Raw genomic sequence first — 20,670 nt, 5'->3', positions numbered from 1 at the left:
GCGCCGACGATTGAATTTTGCTTGCTTTTGGTTGTATGCTAGATAGAAATAAGTTGGGTGCGCTGGCACTTGCGTCAGTCGCGATAGTTAACGTTAGTATGCGCGCAAGCCTTTAGTACTTGAGTAACTATTTTTGTGGGGCCAAAGCCCTTCGTCACTCTACCTAGTGCGGTACGGCTAGTATTAGCCTAGACGAAAGTAATTAATGCTCGTAATCTTGAGTACTCACATTTACAGAAACAAAGAGCCAGGCTTAAGTATTGGCAAGCAACTCTGGGCGAGCACTGAGTCTAATCCCTAAGTTGCTTTACCACTAGCGAGAGGATGTCAAGGTATGGAGTAATACTTGTGTCCGCTACGTAGTTCCCCCTAATCTATCTGAGTATAGGCCACGATAATACAAACGATGCTTGTTCTGTGCTATTGGAGTACCGAAACCTGAGGGGCGATAACTAAGATGCAGACCGTACCGCCGCGAGGGCAATAAGATATTTCTCACCTGTCCAGCGAGGTCGATTCGTTGCGAGACGACGGAACGAGGACGAGATATACGTGTATCGCAAACATGTATGCGCGCGTCGCAAAGAAGCAGTGAACCGGGCCTTCTGACATTGTTAGCCTCGACCAGTGCACCATGATCCACCAGCAGGGGATCGCATTTCATGGTCTTATCCCTTGAGAGCTTCTCCTTGGGCACATTGGCGCATTTTTTGCAATGTGAAAGCCTGCTCCTGCTGGTGGTCAGTCCTGATCAGAGCATATGCCACACAGTTGTTCGCTCGGCACCTGCCCGAGGTCGTACCAACCTCGGCCTCGTTTCTATCCACTGCACGCTGGGATATGGTGCTAGTAATGAATGACGGCTACCCTTGGACACATCAGCCTATCCGCTACGATGTTTGGGTGGTGATGATGGTGACCCCGGCGGCGAGGAACTGTTGCGTCGTGGCCCGCGCGTCTCTGACGTCTCTCGCCTTGATCGCCCAGTCCTCTTCTCTGCTCCAGATTCGTGGCTGGAGACGCTCTGGCTGCGCGGGCGTCGTCTCCGGGGCGATGGTGATCGTCTGCTGTCGCTGGAGTAAGACCTGCGGCTGCGGCTGCGGCTGCGACATTCACTTCGGCTTCGTGATCTCGTGTAGCTGCGTGAAGAACCAGAGGATGACGGAGAGCGCCTGCGTCGGGGAGTGGCGGATCTGCTTCTAGATGACGAGTATCGGCGCCTCTTCGACGATGGCCCACGTCGATCAGGCGATGTGGATGGCGATCGTCGTAGGCGGCCGTCGCGATTCCTTCCGGTTTGTGCTCCGCGTCTGCGTTGCGGCGACCTGGACCTCGACCTGGACCTAGATCTAGATCTAGATCTTTTCCGTGAGCGCCTGGCTCGTCCCGCTTTGGAGCTGCCTCTCGAAATACTGCGACTGCGCGAGCTTTGACTTCCCCGAGATGATCTGGAGGAGAGCGATCTTGGGCGGCCCCGGTCCATGTTTCGATCACGCCCTCGATCCGACTCCCGATCACGGCCCCGGAATGATCCGCGACCACGGTCACTTTCTCTTCCACCACGACCCTGCGGCACGTATCTGTCGCTAGGGTACGTATCCCTGGGTTGACGAAATCGATCATCTGGCGAACGGGAGCGGTCGCGACCAAAGCCGCCACCACGGCCACGACCTCCTCGGTCAAATCCACGATCCCCTCGACGTCCTCCACGGTGATTATTGAAGCCGCGGCCGCGGTCGGCGCGATCTCGTTGGTCACGCTCTCTCACGTCGGAGAAATCCCGGGCTCGGCGGTCGTCCTGGTCGCGACGGCGACGGGTGTCGTCGACACTACGGTCCGCATCTGCCTATTTGCAACGTCAGAAATGAGCGTCCAAGCAGTATAAGATGAATGTTGACTCACCTTTTCTTGCATCAGCTCCAGCTTCTTAGCCTCGAGAAGCTCTTTGGGGACACCCTGTGGACTAGACTGGGCACTCAGAAGAAGCTTCCAGAGCTCTTTGCAGAACGTAGCAGTGTCCTTCTCGAGGAACCCTGTCAACTGAATTTGTAGAGACTTGATATCGGGCTGCGATGGTTAGCGGATGCGTACCGGCACGGTGTGTGATTGGAACCTACGTTGCGCGCTCCCTCAATCAGGGCGAAGCAGAGCTCGATGATCACGTCGTCTTCGTTGCCCAGGATCTCGGAAATGCGGCTGGCGATCCATCTACAGTCAAGTTAGCACACAGAAACATCCATGAGAACAGAGAGGGACTGACTTCTTGATGACATGGATATTGACCTTTTGCATGTCCACCTTCTGATTGAACTCTGTAGGGAACTTGGTCGACTTCAGCAGCCGAGCATCGACGCCTGACGCCATATTGGGCGCCTTGTGGGAGATGACGCGTTAATAGTGCTGCGTACGCGCTTTCTGGGCGTGGTTGAGCGCGGTAAGTTATGTTAGATTGAAAGGTTGAAGAAAATCCGGTCCAGGTGACGTCGGGGATCTGGTGTATACGGATAATTAATGCTTGATCGCCCGCGCCGGCTCTGCACCTGCATTAAATCATGTGCACAACTTACAGGCACTGGTGGCAGTCGCGTCCCTGAGGACCCCGCGGTACGTACAATCGCCTACTCACTTACATGCAGTGCTCACGATCTAAATGATCGATTTCCTTCTCACATGCTTCATTTTTCCACAGATTCATCACTCAAACCCCGTGTTTAGTTGCTCTGCTATCTCCAAAACTTGTCGAACAAGGCTTGCTCTCATTTGAAGATGGAGAACCTACACGCACCGACCGTGCCTTCGGGGCCTACCAGCGATGCGGCCACAAATGGGAACACCACCCACTTGAGCTTCAACCAGCTTCAATGCAAGAAGAACGACGTAGAGGCCCAGCTCCGGACTCTCGGATCAGTTTTGGACTCAGTATGACATGCTCCAGGTGTTCTTCTCGTTTCTATAATTTGAGCTAATCCTTCTACCAGCATGGGGTTACTATGGAGACGGCTCTGCTCACTAGGGACGGCTTTCCACGTTCAGATATTGATGTAGCCCAAAGTATGATCTACTTCCCTGGTTGGAGAACTAAAGCTAATCTAAGTAGTACGAACTACGAGAGCACAGATCATCCGACTGCGGAATGATTACAAGGAGATCATGAAATCCATTGAAAAGCACCTTCATGAACATTTCGCGAGCCTGAACGACGCACCGGCACCGGCGGCAGGTGAGAGCCTCCCCAGCGAGCCTCTTCCGGATTCTATACCCGAGCAACTGGACCCAACCTTCGCCCGAGTGAACACAGTGGCGCCCAACAGCCCTGCCGAAGCGGCGGGACTGAAACCCAATGACGAGATCCGCAGCTTCGGGTGGGTGAAGCGGTCAAACCATGATAACCTACGCAAGGTCGGGGAAGTAGTCCAGGCCAACGAAGGGGTATGTGTGTTCACCCCAGTGCGGGCTTGTCACTAACCATCGTCAGAGTGATATTGTGATCCGCGTGACGCGGTCGCTTGGGTCGGTGCAGACGAGTGATCAGAGATGGGAAGAGCTTCGTTTGACATTGCGGCCTAAAAGAGATTGGGGCGGTCGCGGGACCCTTGGGTGCCATATTATCCCCATCTAAGGTAGTTTGGACTGGTGTTCGGAATGAGCGATGCTGAGGAGAAGGAGATACGAGAAGAGGACACAATAACATCGTACCTTATTATTAAATTGATCTCCGCGCAAGGTAAAACAACAGATGCCGTCAGCCATAATTCTAGCATGTGTGAGCTTGCCTCTCGCTTAGGCGCTTATGAGTTTGTCAATAAAATCGGCTATTAGGCGAGGTTTCGAGCTCGGAAGTATTGAGACAATATCTTTGAGCGTTATTGGTAGACATACTATATACTTATTGAGTGATACGTTTTGAATATATTGTCTTATCTAAGTTAGAGTATTCAGTGACTCGTGTTTTGCCTTATTGTTATATAAGACCCTAGCTATTAGACCTAATTCCTTTACTTGTGGCACTGTTCTTAGAACTTATTGAGTAATACGTTTTAAAAATATTGTCTTATCCTAGTTAGAGTATTCAGTGACACGTGTTTTCCCTTATTGTTGTACAAAACCCTAGCTATTAGACCTAATTCTTTACTTGTGGCACTGTCCTCAGAACTCTTTCACTTACAAACGTAAACAAACACTCATTTCATTTCGCTCTCACTACCTCGAGTTAGCACAGCCATCTTTCTCTTCACAGCCATCTTTCTCTTCACAGCCATCTTTCTCTTCACAGCCATCTTTCTCTTCACAGCCATCTTTCTCTTCACAGCCATCTTTCTCTTCCGCACGCGGTATTGCGTATATTGCACAAAATCAAGCCATCAGACCTTCAGCTCAGGACCTCAGACTCTAGACTCGTATCGCATTGCGAGCGTCCTTCGTAGGTACCTCAGCAGCTGCGCGGCTATTCCAGTCATCGTGTCATACTAACCCATCTCTCAGGTATCGACAGCATAGTCGTACGCCAACATCAGTTCCTCGATGCCACCCAAACCCAAAGACGAAACCACCATGCCCCCACGCGTACCTCCGCCAGAAACGGAGTATCAACCAAAAGCCTGGGCTGCCTATACCGACCTCTCATCAGCGAATGAGAAGGAGCCGCTCGTCGACGGCGCCGAATGCCTCGAAGTTGGCCTCGTCTTCGCCCCCGACCCTGCCTTACATCTCACAAAAGGCTAGAATGGCAAGTCGAAGTCCGTCAGAAACGCTCGCCAAGAGCGTGGAATCGAAAGCCGACAGATGATGCTTAGGGTCTATACCAAGCTCAGCGACACGTTCCCCGAGCAGATCAAGGTTGTCGTTGCTTGCCACAAGGAGGGAGAACACTTCAACTCGCGCAGCATCCCCATCGCCAATGCGTATTGGTACCCCGAGTTCTACCTAGGTATGAACGAGGAGTGGAACGATCGTGACAAGCAGAGCTATATCACTGGCATGGTCAATTGGTTCGTCGCCGACTGGAAGGAAAATCCCCAAGACGAACGCCCCTCGAGCAAGCCACTATCTCTGGCGTTCCCATGGCAGTGTGTACCCATCCTCACCGTGGTATAATGTCTCGCGCCGCTATGGCAGTTACCGTTATGGAGGAAACAGCCAACTGTTCGTATCTCCAGACGATGATGGACATGATGTCGAACATGGCGCCGCACGTGAAGTTTCACGGAAACACCGCCACAGATGGTAGTTACCGTTTCTTGCACGACGGTGCTCCAATGTCATCGGAGCAGTGCGTCCAACTACCGCGAGAACTAAAGGTAAGTCTAACCTGGCCTTGGAAACATCATGTCTAACTTGATTCAATAGGCCGCACATATGCACATGGATGAGGTTTCCACTGCGACAATCAAGTTAACTCACCGCACCCTTTAGCAACCTCAAGCAGACGGACAGCGCCTAGTAGACCAGTTGTTGCCACCCATGTTGCCGACCTTCCTGGCCGGGTGCGATGTGACACTCGAAGAAGAAGGATATCAAACAGTCCAAAAGGGAATTCCACATGTGCTCTAAGTATTGGGACAGCATCTTTGAGCGGTATTGATAGGCACACTATATACTTGTTGAGTGATACGTTTCAAATGTACTGCCTTGTCCTAGTTATACGTTAGTACATATTCAGTGACCTGATGCTTTACTTATTGCAGCAGCCCTACGCTCTTGTCTAATGTCCTATCAATGGTTGATTGATTTATAGTACCTAACAATGACCGAAGCTTACTTGTACCTATAGCCAAAATCAATCAATCAATGACTGGCATTGGGCCCGAACTTTGCTATGTTGCTTCGCGAAGACTGAAAGCTTGCGTTTGTTACGCAGGTAGTGACCGGGCCGTGGCGTGACGTAACACGTTGTTTGCCCCAGGGGCCTGGTTCAAGGCATCAAGCGCCTGATGGCGGACAGCTCCAGTAATGTCACGTGCATTAGTCTGAAAGATGCCTGCTCAGTGGCTGATTATGAGCGCTATCCCCCCAGCGACTGAAATTTTCGCTTATCTAATAATAAAAGAGCACCTTCCCTGGGCGCCCAAAGAAAAGTAGTCCCCGCCAAAAACCTCACGCCTCGCCCGATTTTGGGATCCTCCTTCAACACTGCACAGCGATTTTCACAAGCTGCACGATCTCCTAATCAAGGTACGCTCGACCCGCGAACGACTGGTTCAGCCCATCGAGCGATTGCAATCGCACTCTTGAGCCATCAAGACACGATCCCGCATCTTCCATCAAGTTCAGGAACTGACCGCATCCACCTCTAGCACCCCGCTTGTTTACATCCACAACCAAACCATCCCCGTCGCCTTTCGATAACATCCGAACCGACAACCATGGCTGAGCAGCAGGTTCCCACCTTCAAGCTTGTGCTTGTTGGCGATGGTGGCACTGGCAAGGTATGATTCCCATCTGGGCTCAGGCGTTTCGGCGGCTCTGGCTGTCGCTGGTGGCCCGTCGATAATGCCCCGCCTTCATGGAGCTCAAGCATGCGCAACATGTTCGTCACAGGGCGATAGATGCTAACGATTGATAGACCACCTTTGTCAAGCGTCACTTGACTGGTGAGTTCGAGAAGAAGTACCTGGCCACCCTGGGTGTCGAAGTTCACCCTCTTGGCTTCACCACCGTACGTTGTCTACCCCACTACCGCGAGTTTCGCCCTCGCCCACATGGCTCGATGCTAATGACTCTCTAGAACTTTGGTCAGATCCAGTTCGATGTCTGGGACACTGCCGGTCAGGAGAAGTTTGGTGGTCTCCGCGACGGCTACTACATCAACGGCCAGTGCGGTATCATCATGTTCGACGTCACCTCGCGCATCACCTACAAGAACGTCCCCAACTGGCACCGTGAGTACTACAGTGAGCATTTTCACAGCAGCGTCTGACCATGGCAGGTGATCTCGTCCGTGTCTGCGAAAACATCCCCATTGTCCTCTGCGGTAACAAGGTCGATGTGAAGGAGCGCAAGGTCAAGGCCAAGACCATCACCTTCCACCGCAAGAAGAACCTCCAGTACTACGACATCTCTGCCAAGTCGAACTACAACTTCGAGAAGCCCTTCCTCTGGCTCGCCCGCAAGCTCGTCGGCAACCCCCAGCTGGTAAGTTCCCCGCTCGAACGTCAAGTCAAGATGCTAACCCCATACAGGAGTTCGTCGCTGGTGTCGCTCTGGCTCCTCCCGAGGTGCAGGTTGACGAGAAGCTCCTGGAGGAGTACCGCCAGGAGATGGCCAAGGCCACGGAGATGCCCCTGCCCGACGAGGACGACGACGATTTGTAAAGGATGAGCGGACGTGCAAGGACTCTGGAGGAAAAGAGTCCAATATGATGAGGATGAGTCATGAGTCTGGTCCGCCTGGAGGAGGCCCAGTTCATTCTTGGCTTACGGGACGACCATTTATGACATTAGGCATCGGGGTTCTGAGGTTTACGTGAAGGCGAGCTTAGATTGGGTGGGACCCTTTCTTCGGGGTATGCCACGAGCGCACGCTGCGTGACGCAGCAATTTCTAGCTAGACTTGAATTATGACGACAATCGATTCCCTTTGTCGCGAATCGGGCCAAAGTACGGATGCATTACTCGATGTGATGTGATGTTGTGTCCGATGGCTACCCTGCAGCAGTGTGTGATTCGTTCGGATGTGGTACCAGGACCAGTTCTGTAGTAGATTTGGACAAGATTTGATGATGTATAAGGCACTTGATACTACAGCAGTTCACTTGCGACTTGGTGCATGTCTACTGGCGGGTGACATAGTGTGCGGTGGTGCTCTGAATGTTATGAGGTTCCCATGTCTTGTCGTTTGAGCAGCATGCTACGACGAACAAACTGACAACGCGCTCGCAACTAATCATTAGGCTCAAGAGGGTCCAATGCAAATGACAACGCAACGCATACTTACAGACTCGTTATTTCGTGTACACAGTGTCACCTCAGGAAAGGAGAATTGGCCGGGTCAATACATGATCGTGGACTGGTGTGGGCGGGCAATCAAAGCTGGCAGCTTGGCAGAAGAAGATGAGGATCCATGGATGATGAAACCCATTCAAAGCCTGGCGCTGGCCCAGCCGCTGGAAGAACTCAACGCGTCTGCGCGTTCGTCTTGGAGTGGGCCAAGTGCCAGTGCGCTGCTGCAGGTAGGCTGGGGCCTCGCGATGCCAAAGTCGGTGGCAGGGGTCTACCGAGAGAGACTGGAGGCACGCGCCTCGCGCCTGGAGTAGCGCGACATGGCTTACCTGCGCATTTGCCAGGACACGGAGTCCGGGACAGCAGCACTTGACCTGACATTTATCTAGTAGCGACGTTCTGAGTCTTGTCGACGCGGCGAGGACCACTGCGTGATGAAGACGGCTGTGGCTCGTGTGACGTTTGGAGAAGCTCTCACAACCCTGGTCAGCGTGACAAGAAAGGTGCCAGCAGCGCCCGGTGTGTTAAAGCGGGTACGATAAGCGGTGTATTGTTGCAGGCGTGCTGGGCCTAGCAACCGTGTTGATGTATTTCCTCATCGGGCAACATCCACTTCTCAACGCGCGACGTGATTGAACGACGCGGCTACCCCTGTCATGTCATGCCATGAACGACCAGCACCCCCAACACCTCCCACCTTTTTGTCTATATCCAGTCTTGGGATGCCGCACGCACTGACGGCATCTTCCTCTCCAGTCCTCTCTCTGTCCGCACGCGCTCGCTGCTCCACCTCCGCCACTGTCTTTAACATCTATCGCGTGTCGTTTCTCTCTCCTTGCTATATACATGTCACCAAGGTCCCGTTGCACGGTGATCAACACGCTCTCTATCGTCCGTCTTGTTTCGCTATACTGTTAGCTGCTCAGCGACGCCATGTCTACCACACCCGACCTCCAACGCGCTGCCTCACCAACAATGAACTCTGACCCGGCCGACACATCCCTCTCGCAGTCGAGCACCGTGGCCAATGATGATTCTCTCCTCTCACTGGACCCAGACACGTCCATCTCCTCGATCGACAGCGAAGACAAGCATCCACGCTCGCGCCGGAAGCGTACCAGGTACTATACGCGTCAACGTGGGGGAGGTTCAATGGCTGACGTGGAGGATAGTCAACGCGACAGGGCCATTCTCGAGTCGACGTATCGCTCCAATTCGAAACCTGATAAGACAGCACGGATGGAGCTATGTCGACAGACGGAAATGACGGAGAAGGAGATCCAGGCATGTGTTCCCCATCATTGAGCCTACCAATGGTAGCAGGACTCGAACGCGTCGCTAACCTGCCGGCCAGGTTTGGTTCCAGAACCGACGACAGAACGACAGGAGAAAGTCCAAGCCGCTCACACAAGCCGAGCTCGCGAGTCTGCAGTACAGCGGCATCCGTCCGATTGGCGGGGAGAACCTCGACGTCAGTCCGCTGAAAGTTGTCCAGGGTCCCTTTGCGGTCACGGACCCGGTCGTGGATGCGGTAGCTACGCCCGACGGTGGCTCGCCGGCAGGCCAGAACGCTTTCGTGCCGCCGGCGGCGCTGCCCTCCCCCGCCGCGGACGACCAGCACACGAGCCACGTGCGGAGCTGTTCAGACGCAGCAGCGTACCCTCGTCCTAAGCTGCCACCCCAGGAGAGCTTCTCCGCAAGCTTCGGCCCCTCGAGCTCGTTACCTAACGTTGGATACCTGGCCAACCGTAGGAGGGAAGGCGGTTCCTTCTCTGCACCCTCATCGCAGACATCTGGCGGGTACGAGAGCTTCTCGTTTCGGTACGTTCTTGGCCCACCACGCGTGATGCCTCGCGCAGACACTGACAATGAATCCTCAGAATGGACAATGCCAACAGCAGCCCGAACGCTCCGCATTTGTATAGCGGCAGCGCCTCGCAGGTCCGCCTGTCCTTCTCGTTGGACGGGAAAGCAGAGCTCATCCCTCACGGTGCTGAGCAGCAACGCAACACTTCACAGGAGAGGTCACCTTTGCAGCCAGCTCTGCAGCGCAGCCAGAGCGCGTACACCACGCGTCCCAGCCTGCCGCCTCTGTCGTCCATCCTCCCACAGCTCAGCGCGCCTCGCCTCCAACGCGGCCGCTCGCGCAATGCCTCTGCGTGGGAAAGCTGTGCGACGAGCGAGACGCGCGACGAGCTCACAAAGATGGCCGAGCACGAGTCCATTGGCTCGGCTGCCGCGTCCATCAGCCTGATCAGGTCGACCAGCAGCAGTGCGCTGCAACCAAGCAACGGGAACAAGAGGAACTCGTCCCTCAAGGGGCCACTCCAGCAGGCCAAGAGGACCAAGTTGAGTCGCACAACGTCAAGCATCGCCAAGCTCGGCGGCAGCGGCAACACGAAGCCGCCTGGCAGTACCATGTCCGTGGTTTCCGCGATAGACTCGGACAAGGAGAACTTGAGCCCGGATGAGGACGGCAATCCGCGACTCGAGCAGCACCCACGCAGACGACCCCTTCCCTCCGCCACGACCACGACCACGACCACGACGACCACGACCACCAAGAGCCGACGTGTGCTAGAAGATGCGAAAGGCGGGGCGACAATGCTGAATCATCGTGCGAGCACCGCGCCTGTGAGACGGGGCAAGCACTCGCAGGTCGTCGAGATCTTCCAGGATGGCGAGGATCCAGAGGTGGAGCGGTTCATGTCGCGCAGCAGCGTGAGCCCGAGCAAGAAGGACCAGATGGATGTCGTTGCGGGACTTCTGTCACTGAGCAAAGGCGCGTGGCGATGACAAGGCGGATAGAAACTCGTGCATGGTGATTTTCAATCGAGCTATGTTTGTCGGTTCCATGGGGGAAGAAAAGGACTTGCCTGGGAGTTTCTGGGAATTTTTGGTTGTGCATAAGGCGGATTCTTCTTTGTATCTCCCTTACTCTAACGGCCACGACGTCGTGGGCCGGGACTGGAGAGGTTGTATATACCCGGCCCAAGGCGCTCTGGAATGTGAAGCTGAAATGTCATGACGAACTTATACCAAAGCGCCAGCTAATCTCGGAAGTGATCGTCCTGCATGCAATGTATGTATGTTTCTTGTGCCTATAAACCAATTCGCTATGCTACTGGGCGGGTCTTCTGCCAACGCCCTTATGTGTGTATGTATGTATGTATGTGAATCTGACGTTTTAATCCGAAATGCAAGCCCAATGCCACATCATTATCATCCAAGAGCAGGCGGCAATTCTACATCCCCAGCATCTGCTTGCGTATGGGGCTGGCCGCAGCACTGCCCTCCTCGCTGGCGTAGAAGCCCGAGTCTGTGTCAATGTCCCAGACGTCGTCGTCCGCCTCATCCTCGGGCGTCCCGGCCGTGCTGTCAAAGGGCTTCTGCGCGGCGGCGCGGACGTTCCATCGCAGGGTGCGGCGGACGCTGTCGAACCACTCATTGTCCGTGCGCGTGACGGTGGGGAAGGGATACTGCGAGGCGGTGATGGTCACATGGTCACCCTGCCGCAGCTCGATCCGGCCTTTGCCGTCAAAGGCACAGTATGCTGTCGCGCGCGAGTCGCGGGGCACGGCCACCCGCAGTGCCATTGTGTCGGAGAGAACCATGGGGCGGAAAGAGAGGGTGTGGGGACAGATGGGCGTGAGGAGGATCGCGGGGATGTCGGGGTGCACCAGCGAGCCACCGGCGGAGAGGGAGTAGGCCGTGGATCCGGTGGGCGTGGAGAAGATGCACCCGTCGGCCTGGACGACGGTGAGCAGCTCGTCGTCGCCGTAGAGCTCGAGGTTGGACACGTAGGGAGACGGCCCGCGGTCAATGACGAGTTCGTTGAGCACCTCAAACTGCTCGCCCTCTTGCGAGTCTCCCAGCAAGCCAGCTCGCCAGACGGTGCAGGTGAAGCGCATGCGGAGGTTGATCTTCATGCCGGCGTCGCCCAGCACGCGATCGAGATGCTCCTTGTACTTCTCAAACTCAAAGGTCGTCATGAACCCGAGGCTGCCCAGGCTGAAGGACAGGACGGGCGGGACGATGCGTTGGAAGAGCCAGGACGTGTAGAGGACGGTACCGTCACCGCCAAGCGTCAACACCAGATCGAACTTCTCGGGCTGGTTCCAGCACATGTCGGGGGTCCAGAACTTGAGCATGTGCTCGAAGCGGGGGTTCTGATTCAGAATGCCCTTCTTGTCGAAGCGTTTTGAGTTGCGCAGCTTGGAGTCGACATAGACGGTGAAACCGAGGTCCGAGCCGTAGCGAGGCGTGGACAGCAGCCATTTTGTCAGCTCACTGGTGAGGACGACGAGCTGGTTGTCACGCGCCTTGGTGACGATCATGACGCTGCGTACAGCACGCTTCAGAGGTCGACGCTGTAGTTGCTTTGACACCTCGCGCACGCTGGTGGCCGTCTGCACGAGCCTGCAATGTGACATGGACTCATCATTCGTAATCTCCTCCAGAACCTTGTCAATGTTGACGGCATCGTCGAACCTGGTGTGGTAGAAGCACGGTGACTTGATCATGGCCGTCTGTGGTGTCGTTGCGTTGCCGGAGAGCACCAGGTCGTTGAGCGCATTGGTCAACCTCTCGCTGGCCGCCGCCGAAGAGGCAGACGGGAGGCGAGTATGTGTGTGGATGGGATGATGACGCTGGTAATTTGAGTCCATGTTGATAAGCGAGAGAGCCTCGGGCTTCTTATTCCGAGACACAGGAGGCTGGGCCCTCACAATGGCCTGAGATGGAAAAGAGGCCTGGGAGGGAGTCTTGTGGAGGAATTGAGATGCCTCCACAGCCGCAGAATCGTCGCTGAGCGCGGATTCCGTCTCTGAGACGGCGGTAGCGGCGGAGGAGACTGAAGAGTAGGCAGATGTTGCGGAGTTGACTGAGGTGGGTGAAGTGGTATTGGTGGTGGTGGTGGTATCTGGGGCGCCGTCCTTATGAGTATCCGAATATCGCGCAGACTGGGCCTCTGTGTCTAGTCGCAAGGCGGTGGCATTGGATCGAGTCGAGGGCAGAGTCACGGCGCCAGAAGGGTCATGTGCCTGATCTTGTCTATAGTTGTTCGTGAGATGCTGGGGCAGGACGGCGGCTTTATCTAATTCGCCGTGTGAGAGTGATGGATGAGATCTGCTGGTGCTGGTGCTGGTGCCAAGGGACGCAGCTTCTGCCAGTGGTGGTGGGTGCGCTGGGTACAGGGGCTGGGGTGCTGCCGCGGCCGCCGCCAGCAGCGCCTTGGGGTGGTCCTTGGCCGCTGTAGGCGCTGGAATGCGTGGCGTCCGGCAGGCAGCAGTCACAGTGTCCAAGTTGATATCATCCATGTTGGGCGACGGGAGTGTCTGGCTCTCGATGTCGTTTCGGATTCCGTCCGCTCAAGATTCGAAATTTGTCCTCTTCGTCCGTCGAGTCCGATGACCGCGACTCGAGCAAGTGCTGAGCCTGTTCTATGACGAGGTCGCGGATTCAAAGGCCCTTTGGATGGCCGGCTTGCGTTATCTCCGAGGTCAACGACTGGACTGTCCTGGAATGGCGTGTGCCCGTGTTCTTTCCAGGAAACGTTAGCGCAGTGATGATGGTCGGGCAATCAACTTGAGCGTACGGATACTGGCTTGTCGATGGGTAATTATGTTATCTGACTTGCAGCCGAGTCGTGGCTAATAATAACGAGCGGACCAGCACAGAGTAATAGCGAACCAGCGCTTTCTTCGGACTTGCAAGGGAAATAACAAGAGCAGGTTTGCCGCGAGCTATCCAGAGCTCAGCGTAAAGAGAGTGTCGATGAGTGTCAACTAGCGAGGCCCATTTGACTCCAGCTCATGCAGTTCCTCCAAGCTCTATTTATTATGAATGCAAACTGTCGCGGCCCGTGCCTCGCTCGATCGTCGCGCCACTTCAACTGTATCAGCATTCTGGCAATGCCATTGAAGATGGCGGTAAGCTAGGATGAGGTGGATCGTCCCAGGCAAGACTTGTCTCGACTTGCGCTGCTGCTCTGCTAGGTATCGGTAGGGGTCAGCATAATCTACACGGTCTAGACGCCGCGCGTGCAGCCATGGCCGGCCTGCTGGCGTCGTTCTGCTGTGACTGCCAAGCTGTAGCAGGCCTGGTCGATAGTAGGAGAAGGGGGTGCTCGCTCAAACTGGCCATGTTAGAGAGGCGGGGCTGCTGATGCATCATGTTGACCGCGGTGAACAGCAATAGGATCCGGCTTCGATAAGGTCTGGCAATTGAACGACCAGTCCCTCAACACGTGGTTTCATGGCCTTGGTGTTTCAGGCACAACTTGTACGGTCGTCGGTAGTCAGGAGGTCGGATCATTGAAATGGGACGTACCAAACCCTGCCACGACTCTACCAGCAAGATTCACATTTCGGCAAAACAAGCTCAGGCGCAGGTCCTGTCTCCAGAGTTCAGGGTCAAAGACAGCTCGGGGTAGCGCTCGAAGTGGGCTGACGCTAGGGGAGAACTGCTTGTCCTGATCTTCCTTGAATGCTAGTCTAGTACGGAGTAGACAGCTGACCTCTCCGTCTGTGGTCATCCACGTACTTGTCACTAATGGATTCCACCCCGACACTCTCGTCTTCCTGAACTGTACGTAGTAGGACCTGTCTTCGACATCCTTGGATGCTTCTTGAGATGGTGGTCGCCTTCCTCATGTGCCACACTCCATGCCGTGTGTCGATGGACCCAGGGGGAACGAAACACAGAGTCACGGAGTAGATGTTTGAGGGACAAACAAAGAGAGGTACCAGGCTGAGCAACAGACTCAGCGTGGCGGCGAAGAGATCCAGCCCAGCGGAGATGGAGGTACGCGTCAGGTGATACAGAAACCGTAATAGCCATTCTGTGTGTGAGAGAGACGCTCTCACTTCCATTGCAGGTCCTTTGCAATTTTCGTTTCCATCACCGATCTGATAAAGTCCCGTATGCTGGTCCCCTCCGTCTCCCCACCCTCCATGGCAACGTCCTCGCCTGCGGACTGGCAGCATATACGCTCGCCAGTCTCGAGAATCTTGGCCCATTCCTCTGGCGTGAAGGCGCCCTCGCTCTCTGACAGCAGCAGGTCTTCGCCACTCGTGAAGCCCACTACGTGCAGTGACTTGGCCTTGGCAGCCTGCACCGCACTTGGGTCAACGACAATCTGGTCCGACTCGGACGGTATCGCGAGCACGGTGGCTGTGGCGATGGTCTTCAACGGTATAGCTGCTGTCAAGAGGCCTAGGATGGACGTGTGCAGAAGAGCTGGGATGATCGTCAAGTTCTGCCAGTCGTCAGTACGATTGCTCTCACTTTCGGAATGTCCATGCTGAGGCTCACCATCTGTGGTTGTGTGATCTTGGAGTTTTCATATGCATTCTCGGGCGTGCCGACTATTTGCAGGGTCACTTGGATCATGCATCGTGGAAAATTCCTGACGGGTATGAGCTGTCGTAGCGCAGACTGAAGTATCGATTCAAGCTGTCGCTCCGCGGTTCCTGGTAACTCATCAGCCGCTTGTCCTGCAGAAACCGTAACTTGAGAAGACCATACCTCCTACTCCAGCGGCAGGTCGTACGTTCACATCGACCAGCGCCTCGAATGCATGCTCGTCTCTTCGCTGTGCTTCCACCGGCCCATTGACGGCGGTAGTAACCGTGTATCCTTGATATGAAAAAGTCGCCGAACCGTCGGACTTGGGGAGGTTGGAAAGCTCTGCAGCCGGAAGCGCTGAAGGGGACATTGTGTGTATTGTGAATTGTGAATGTTGATGAAGACGGTATAAGGGTTGGTGATAATGATCAGTGACTGAACAGACTTCAAAGTTCAAGCGGCTGCCCCACCGTGCCACTAGCCTCAACATCAGCGCCATCAGGGACCCCTTAATTGATGATTACATTCCCTTTCGTCATTCTCCAACTTGGACCCTTCATACATCAACGCAACAATCTTCCTCCACCACAAATATGATGCCCTCGTCTACCACACAACACGCCTCTGCCGCTTCTATTCCGAATCTCAAGGACCGCATTCCCAAGCTCGAACCCCGCCGTCGCCGCCAAACACTTGCGAATCCCACACCTTACCCATCCACGCCCGCCCTACCAGCACCGCCTGCTGGCACCAGCTCTCCCACCCCAGCGTCATGGGAGTTCAAGACGCCCTCGCGGCGCATCCTCTCCCCGCATGACCACGAGCTATTCCAGTCATCGCAGACCGCCGAGCTCATACAAGCGTGGATCTTTGGCATCGCAGACGCCGTAGTGGACACCCCGTGCTCAGCCGTTAAAGATGCCGACTTGACGCCCACCGTCAAGTCCATCTTGTCTATCCTCGACGAGGCCGAAACCTTTGTATTGAAATCACCCCCCGACGAGCAAGGCGGCTCGAGGTTCGGCAACAAGGCGTTCCGCGGCTTCCTCGACCTCGCCCGCGACGCCTCGCCGCGTTGGCACAGACAGATTGGCGTCTCGAGCGACGCCGCGATCGAGGAGGCATCGACATACCTAGATCACTCGTTTGGGAACAAGAATCGAATCGACTACGGCTCCGGCCATGAGCTTAACTTCTTCATGTGGCTGCTGTGTCTGTACCAGCTCCATCTCATCGAGCCCTCGACCGACTTTAAGCCCCTCGCGCTACGCGTCTTCCCCCGCTACCTCGCGCTCATGCGCATCGTCCAGCTCTCGTACTACCTCGAGCCAGCGGGGTCGCATGGCGTGTGGGGTCTCGACGACTACCAGTTCCTCCCCTTCTTATTCGGGGCATCGCAGCTACTGCACCATCCATATATCACGCCTCGGGCTATCCATCAGGATCTCATGCTCGAGGAGCACGGCGAGGAGTTTCTATATCTTAACCAAGTATCCTTTGTCAACTCGACAAAGACAGTCAAGGGCCTGCGGTGGCACAGTCCCATGCTAGACGACATTTCGAGCTCCCGGTCGTGGTCCAAGATTGACGGGGGCATGCGGCGCATGTTCGTGGCCGAGGTACTGGGCAAATTGCCCGTGATGCAGCACTTCTTGTTTGGCAGCTTGATCCCGGCAGCGGAGAACATGGGCACGGACGAGGAGGCGGGCGCAGGCGAGGACGCCGCCGAGGTGACGCAGCATGAGCATGACCACACTAAGCACGGTGATGGGACAGGCTGGGGCGATTGCTGTGGGATCAAGGTGCCAAGCAGCATTGCAGCGGCACAAGAGATGAAGAAGAGAGGCCAGGGGCAGTCACTGCGGAGAATCCCCTTTGACTGAGATGGATGAACATGTTAGGTCCACGAAAAAGTACTGCTTGCGCAATGTACCTCCTCATGCACCTGCCGTGAGGCGTCATGCATCGCACAGGGAGGAGCGTAACGGTATGCCATAACATCTGTATCTCATTATTATTGGGAATATTCGAACATAGCTACCCAGCTATTAGTGCTAACAATAGTCTGTGGCCTCTGATTCCGTTCATTGACCCAACCCAGGCCGTTCCACATTGCATCCATGGCCACACCAAGGAAATTGTGTTCCCAACAAAGGACATTTCTCAAACGAGCTGAAACTCCCACACCGCTGACACCTGATGTTGCAGACCCTGCGATGAGCCACTCCGAAGCAATACAATACACCATGTCCCTTCCAAAACGGCATGCCAATCAAAGCCTATATACGAATTCGAATTTAGCCACCCTAGAGGTATCTCGAAGATTGTAATGATAAAAAATAGGAAAGGAAAGAAAGCGAGGGGAAAGATTCCAAGGATCGTTGGACATCTGCCGGTACATCTGAAGGGCCTCCCACTAGCTCGAGGGCATCGGCCCAGAATTGAGACAATAGGCGGTCATGAGGGGTGGTTGCCTCAGCTGGTGAGCAACGTGGATGTCAATGACAACATCCACCATTGTCTCAACTTCACATCGGAGGCGCTCGAGCTCCTCCGTGTCCGAGTCACGAACCTTCGCGTCGGCTCGGGGCTTGCGATAGGCGGCGAACACCAGCCCTCTGTCGATAGTATCTTGGTCGTCAATGGACGCACAGCGGGCTGTGGACGATTCCTCGTAACGACCCGGGTAAAATGCACACGCATAAGCCCGTGCGAACTCGCCGTCGCTTGGCTGGTCGTCCCTATGCTCAAGCCATCCGTCGGCACGGAGAATACCGCTGTGTACTTTCTCCGAGATCTGGAAAGGGGAAGGGACATTGTGCAGCCCATAGGCAGCAAGAATGCGCCCAGTCATGGCTGATTCTGACCCATGGCGTGATGAGCCTTGTTCAGGCCACAGGTTGACGAGGTAGAGCATGTCAAAGTCGAATTTGCTGGCAATACGAGCTGCCTGGTGAGCCGCAGCGGTTGCCGTTGCGTTCACCGAAGGTGGTTCCAGTGTAAGTAAGGGGCCGCACGAAAATGCTGAAGCATGTTGCCTCGTCAGATCGTCGCCACACACGGACTCTGCGACAGTCACGTCGTCGAGCTGCATGAAGTCGTTGAAAGTTGGTTCGCTCAAAGCGAGCGAAGGTGTGCTGGCGGCTGGTGACAGCACGTCGTCCCAATCGGACTTGGCAGAGCATCGAGAGTCTGGTTGGGCGAGGAAACACCCCACCTCCGGTTTGCCAAAGGGCTGGTCAAGCTGCTTCTGTATATCCCTGCACAGGCTCTCGTCGCGAATATCCAAGGTTGGCTGATCGTCGAGCTGCCATTCTGCCACTGGTCCAAGTTCCGGCGAAGCGTCAGGGGTTAGTGGGCTTACCCAAGGTATGGCCCGGGATCGTCTCTTGGTCTTCGGGTGATGCTGAGCCAGTGGGCTATCTTCGGGGTCGGATGAAGGTGGTGTGTCAAGACGGGAGATTGGAGGAATGCTGATGTGCAGAGGGGAAGTTGGTCTGCTCTCATTGGAACGAGACGGTTTGCTCAAAGGATTCAAGGAAAAGTCAGACCAGCTTGGGCCTTGGAATTGTTCATGGATCAGTGATTTCGGGTCGTCGAGCGCTCCCAGAACTGAAAGCAGCTGCTCATGCTGGATACTGCCGAGAGATGAGGAGCGCACGCGCGAAGCCCTTGCTCGCCGCGAGGTGGCAGTACATCCGGAACGGCTGCTGTTTGCTGAGGGTTTCCGAACGGGTGAGAAACCATTCGGCGTTCGTGAAGGCTTGGGACCGGTCTGCTTATGGGTAACTTCTTCTCGAGCCGCCATGCGAGACGTCTTGGGTCGAATGAATGACGGAGAAGGGAACGAGGGTTCGAGGGCCGGCTGGGTTGGGCTACTTGGCGTGCTCGAAGGCGCAGTGGAGGCTTCACTGGGTGTAATGGAGGCTTTCCTTTTGGAGAAAAACTTCTCGAGTCTGTCGAGACCGTTGGCCATGGTGTTTAGACGTATTTGGAGACTGGGAGGTCACAGTTGGCACAGGGCCTTTGTTCCGGCTCGAGATTTGGTGCTAGTACGATGGCTCCGCAATACAGTTAACTCGCAGTGGTCCTTCTTTATATCATGAGAGATGCTGCTTTCGTTTTGAGGGGATCGCCTGACACTGTCGCTGCGTGTGCCGTGGCCTTCGCAAGTCGAATAGCGAGTCAACTGCGTAAGTTGGTGGCAATCAATTGGTTCGAAGAGTCTGGTAAACTGTATCTGCACAGTTCGAGGCGTTTGGTTCAACAGCTGGTCGATATCTTATGAAGCAGGGCAAGTCTGTGGCGTTGTGAGTCACCGGATCGCCTTCTGGTATCAGTGATATAAGTGAGGACTGCGAAGTGGCAGGGTCGACGATGCGTTCAAGATTTGGGAGCGTGATGGGCACAAGAAACGGAAGAGACCTGAAGAAAACGAGCGAAGCTTTGCAAGCGGTCAAAGAGGAGAAGGCATGAGTGAGAATGGGGAGGCAGGTACGATAAATGGGACGGAGGCAGGTGAGGTGCAGTGTCATCTGTGTGTAAGTGTAGATGTGGAGGGACGCAATCTTACCAGAACAACATATAATTTCAATGTGAGTCGTCTAGGTTGATCTTTCGCGCGTTCAGGGACCCTGTTCGGTAGATTTTCCTCAGGAGCAGGAGGCAAACAGCAGTGAAATGGGCACGAGGCGAGGAAAGGGAGGGTTTAATAAGACTGCGAGACACACCCAGCGAACTCGGGATCGACGGGGCAGGCCGGCGCGCGCAGGGTGTCAGAACTAGCAGGAAGGGCAGACACACCAATGAATTGGCAACTAAACAACAAAGTACCTACTTTCCTACATATAGACGGAGTTGTTGGAGGGACGGGAGCTGCACGGGCGGCAACTCCAGGCCCGCTTGGTCGACTTAACACTTGATGATGCCTTCGTGTCCAAGTCATGGCGCAGTTGTCTAAGCGTGAGACAACGATGCAGCCCCTCCAGTCCCTTGAGTCACTGGCAGGTCTTCCAGGTCTCGTCCCTCGCCGCGAAAAGCAATGACTGGGGCAGGCTGGCAGGCAGCCAACCATCACGAGACACTGCTGAAGTCGTAGGGACGGGCACCACAACTGCGTCACGGATAAACCGACAGCCAAGGCAAGGGCGAGGTACTTGACCACGCCACCCACCGAGCATTGCCCCAGCCCAGCGAGGCCAAGGTGAGAAGAGGAGAGGAGAGGTGAGGAGAGGAACCTTGGCCGAAGTGGATGTGGGGTAAGAGCATACTGGAGGATGAGCTTGAGCAGGTTCGTGAGCACCACCAAGCGTTCACACAATTCGCAGCGCTCAACAAGTGGTCATTTGCATGGATCGAGGATCTGACATGCAGCGATTGCCACGTC

The 20,670-nt window shown here is 55.1% G+C and overlaps 9 protein-coding genes across 9 annotated transcripts; 5 read left to right on the top strand and 4 right to left on the bottom strand.

Annotated features, from left to right (window-relative positions):
* Nucleotides 1–846: 846 nt before the first annotated feature.
* On the bottom strand, nucleotides 847–2,364 carry F5Z01DRAFT_633807 (uncharacterized protein; the record flags this gene model as incomplete). Its single annotated transcript, XM_046261990.1, has 5 exons — nucleotides 847–1,704; nucleotides 1,769–1,846; nucleotides 1,903–2,067; nucleotides 2,118–2,208; nucleotides 2,261–2,364. The coding sequence occupies 5 exons, from the start codon at nucleotides 2,362–2,364 to the stop codon at nucleotides 847–849; spliced, it is 1,296 nt and encodes a 431-aa protein (XP_046120956.1).
* A 196-nt stretch (nucleotides 2,365–2,560) lies between these two features.
* F5Z01DRAFT_647453 (uncharacterized protein) lies at nucleotides 2,561–4,009 on the top strand. The gene is made up of 4 exons (XM_046262981.1): nucleotides 2,561–2,919; nucleotides 2,979–3,051; nucleotides 3,098–3,429; nucleotides 3,476–4,009. Exons 1-4 carry the CDS (start codon nucleotides 2,767–2,769, stop codon nucleotides 3,617–3,619), a joined length of 702 nt encoding a protein of 233 aa, XP_046120955.1. The 5' UTR covers nucleotides 2,561–2,766; the 3' UTR covers nucleotides 3,620–4,009.
* A 266-nt stretch (nucleotides 4,010–4,275) lies between these two features.
* On the top strand, nucleotides 4,276–5,869 carry F5Z01DRAFT_747897 (uncharacterized protein). The gene is made up of 5 exons (XM_046266974.1): nucleotides 4,276–4,420; nucleotides 4,483–4,680; nucleotides 4,723–5,088; nucleotides 5,157–5,297; nucleotides 5,347–5,869. The coding sequence occupies exons 2-5, from the start codon at nucleotides 4,522–4,524 to the stop codon at nucleotides 5,410–5,412; spliced, it is 732 nt and encodes a 243-aa protein (XP_046120954.1). The 5' UTR covers nucleotides 4,276–4,420; nucleotides 4,483–4,521; the 3' UTR covers nucleotides 5,413–5,869.
* Nucleotides 5,870–6,362: 493 nt separating this feature from the next.
* F5Z01DRAFT_633804 (GTP-binding nuclear protein GSP1/Ran) lies at nucleotides 6,363–7,310 on the top strand (the record flags this gene model as incomplete). The annotated part of the gene is made up of 5 exons (XM_046261989.1): nucleotides 6,363–6,425; nucleotides 6,563–6,655; nucleotides 6,725–6,878; nucleotides 6,926–7,131; nucleotides 7,179–7,310. The coding sequence occupies 5 exons, from the start codon at nucleotides 6,363–6,365 to the stop codon at nucleotides 7,308–7,310; spliced, it is 648 nt and encodes a 215-aa protein (XP_046120953.1).
* A 1,253-nt stretch (nucleotides 7,311–8,563) lies between these two features.
* F5Z01DRAFT_647434 (homeobox transcription factor) lies at nucleotides 8,564–10,982 on the top strand. The gene is made up of 4 exons (XM_046262980.1): nucleotides 8,564–9,058; nucleotides 9,110–9,221; nucleotides 9,292–9,758; nucleotides 9,818–10,982. Exons 1-4 carry the CDS (start codon nucleotides 8,871–8,873, stop codon nucleotides 10,731–10,733), a joined length of 1,683 nt encoding a protein of 560 aa, XP_046120952.1. The 5' UTR covers nucleotides 8,564–8,870; the 3' UTR covers nucleotides 10,734–10,982.
* Nucleotides 10,983–11,182: 200 nt separating this feature from the next.
* Nucleotides 11,183–12,604, bottom strand: F5Z01DRAFT_616979 (ATP-NAD kinase-like domain-containing protein; the record flags this gene model as incomplete). The annotated part of the gene is made up of 1 exon (XM_046260949.1): nucleotides 11,183–12,604. One exon carries the CDS (start codon nucleotides 12,602–12,604, stop codon nucleotides 11,183–11,185), a length of 1,422 nt encoding a protein of 473 aa, XP_046120951.1.
* A 2,195-nt stretch (nucleotides 12,605–14,799) lies between these two features.
* On the bottom strand, nucleotides 14,800–15,654 carry F5Z01DRAFT_671474 (uncharacterized protein; the record flags this gene model as incomplete). The annotated part of the gene is made up of 3 exons (XM_046264701.1): nucleotides 14,800–15,195; nucleotides 15,252–15,409; nucleotides 15,465–15,654. 3 exons carry the CDS (start codon nucleotides 15,652–15,654, stop codon nucleotides 14,800–14,802), a joined length of 744 nt encoding a protein of 247 aa, XP_046120950.1.
* Nucleotides 15,655–15,747: 93 nt separating this feature from the next.
* F5Z01DRAFT_447665 (uncharacterized protein) lies at nucleotides 15,748–17,544 on the top strand. The gene is made up of 2 exons (XM_046259817.1): nucleotides 15,748–17,271; nucleotides 17,493–17,544. Exon 1 carries the CDS (start codon nucleotides 15,878–15,880, stop codon nucleotides 17,165–17,167), a length of 1,290 nt encoding a protein of 429 aa, XP_046120949.1. The 5' UTR covers nucleotides 15,748–15,877; the 3' UTR covers nucleotides 17,168–17,271; nucleotides 17,493–17,544.
* Nucleotides 17,477–19,429, bottom strand: F5Z01DRAFT_447689 (uncharacterized protein). The gene has a single exon (XM_046259818.1). The coding sequence runs from the start codon at nucleotides 19,258–19,260 to the stop codon at nucleotides 17,701–17,703; it is 1,560 nt and encodes a 519-aa protein (XP_046120948.1). The 5' UTR covers nucleotides 19,261–19,429; the 3' UTR covers nucleotides 17,477–17,700.
* Between the last annotated feature and the right edge of the window lie 1,241 nt (nucleotides 19,430–20,670).

The sequence above is a fragment of the Emericellopsis atlantica genome, assembly GCF_019669845.1.
Source record: "Emericellopsis atlantica unplaced genomic scaffold F5Z01scaffold_5, whole genome shotgun sequence".
Taxonomy (NCBI): Eukaryota; Fungi; Ascomycota; class Sordariomycetes; order Hypocreales; family Bionectriaceae; genus Emericellopsis; species Emericellopsis atlantica.
The sequence above is the reverse complement of the archived record's forward strand: the minus strand, read 5'-3'. Positions and strand labels throughout refer to the sequence as shown.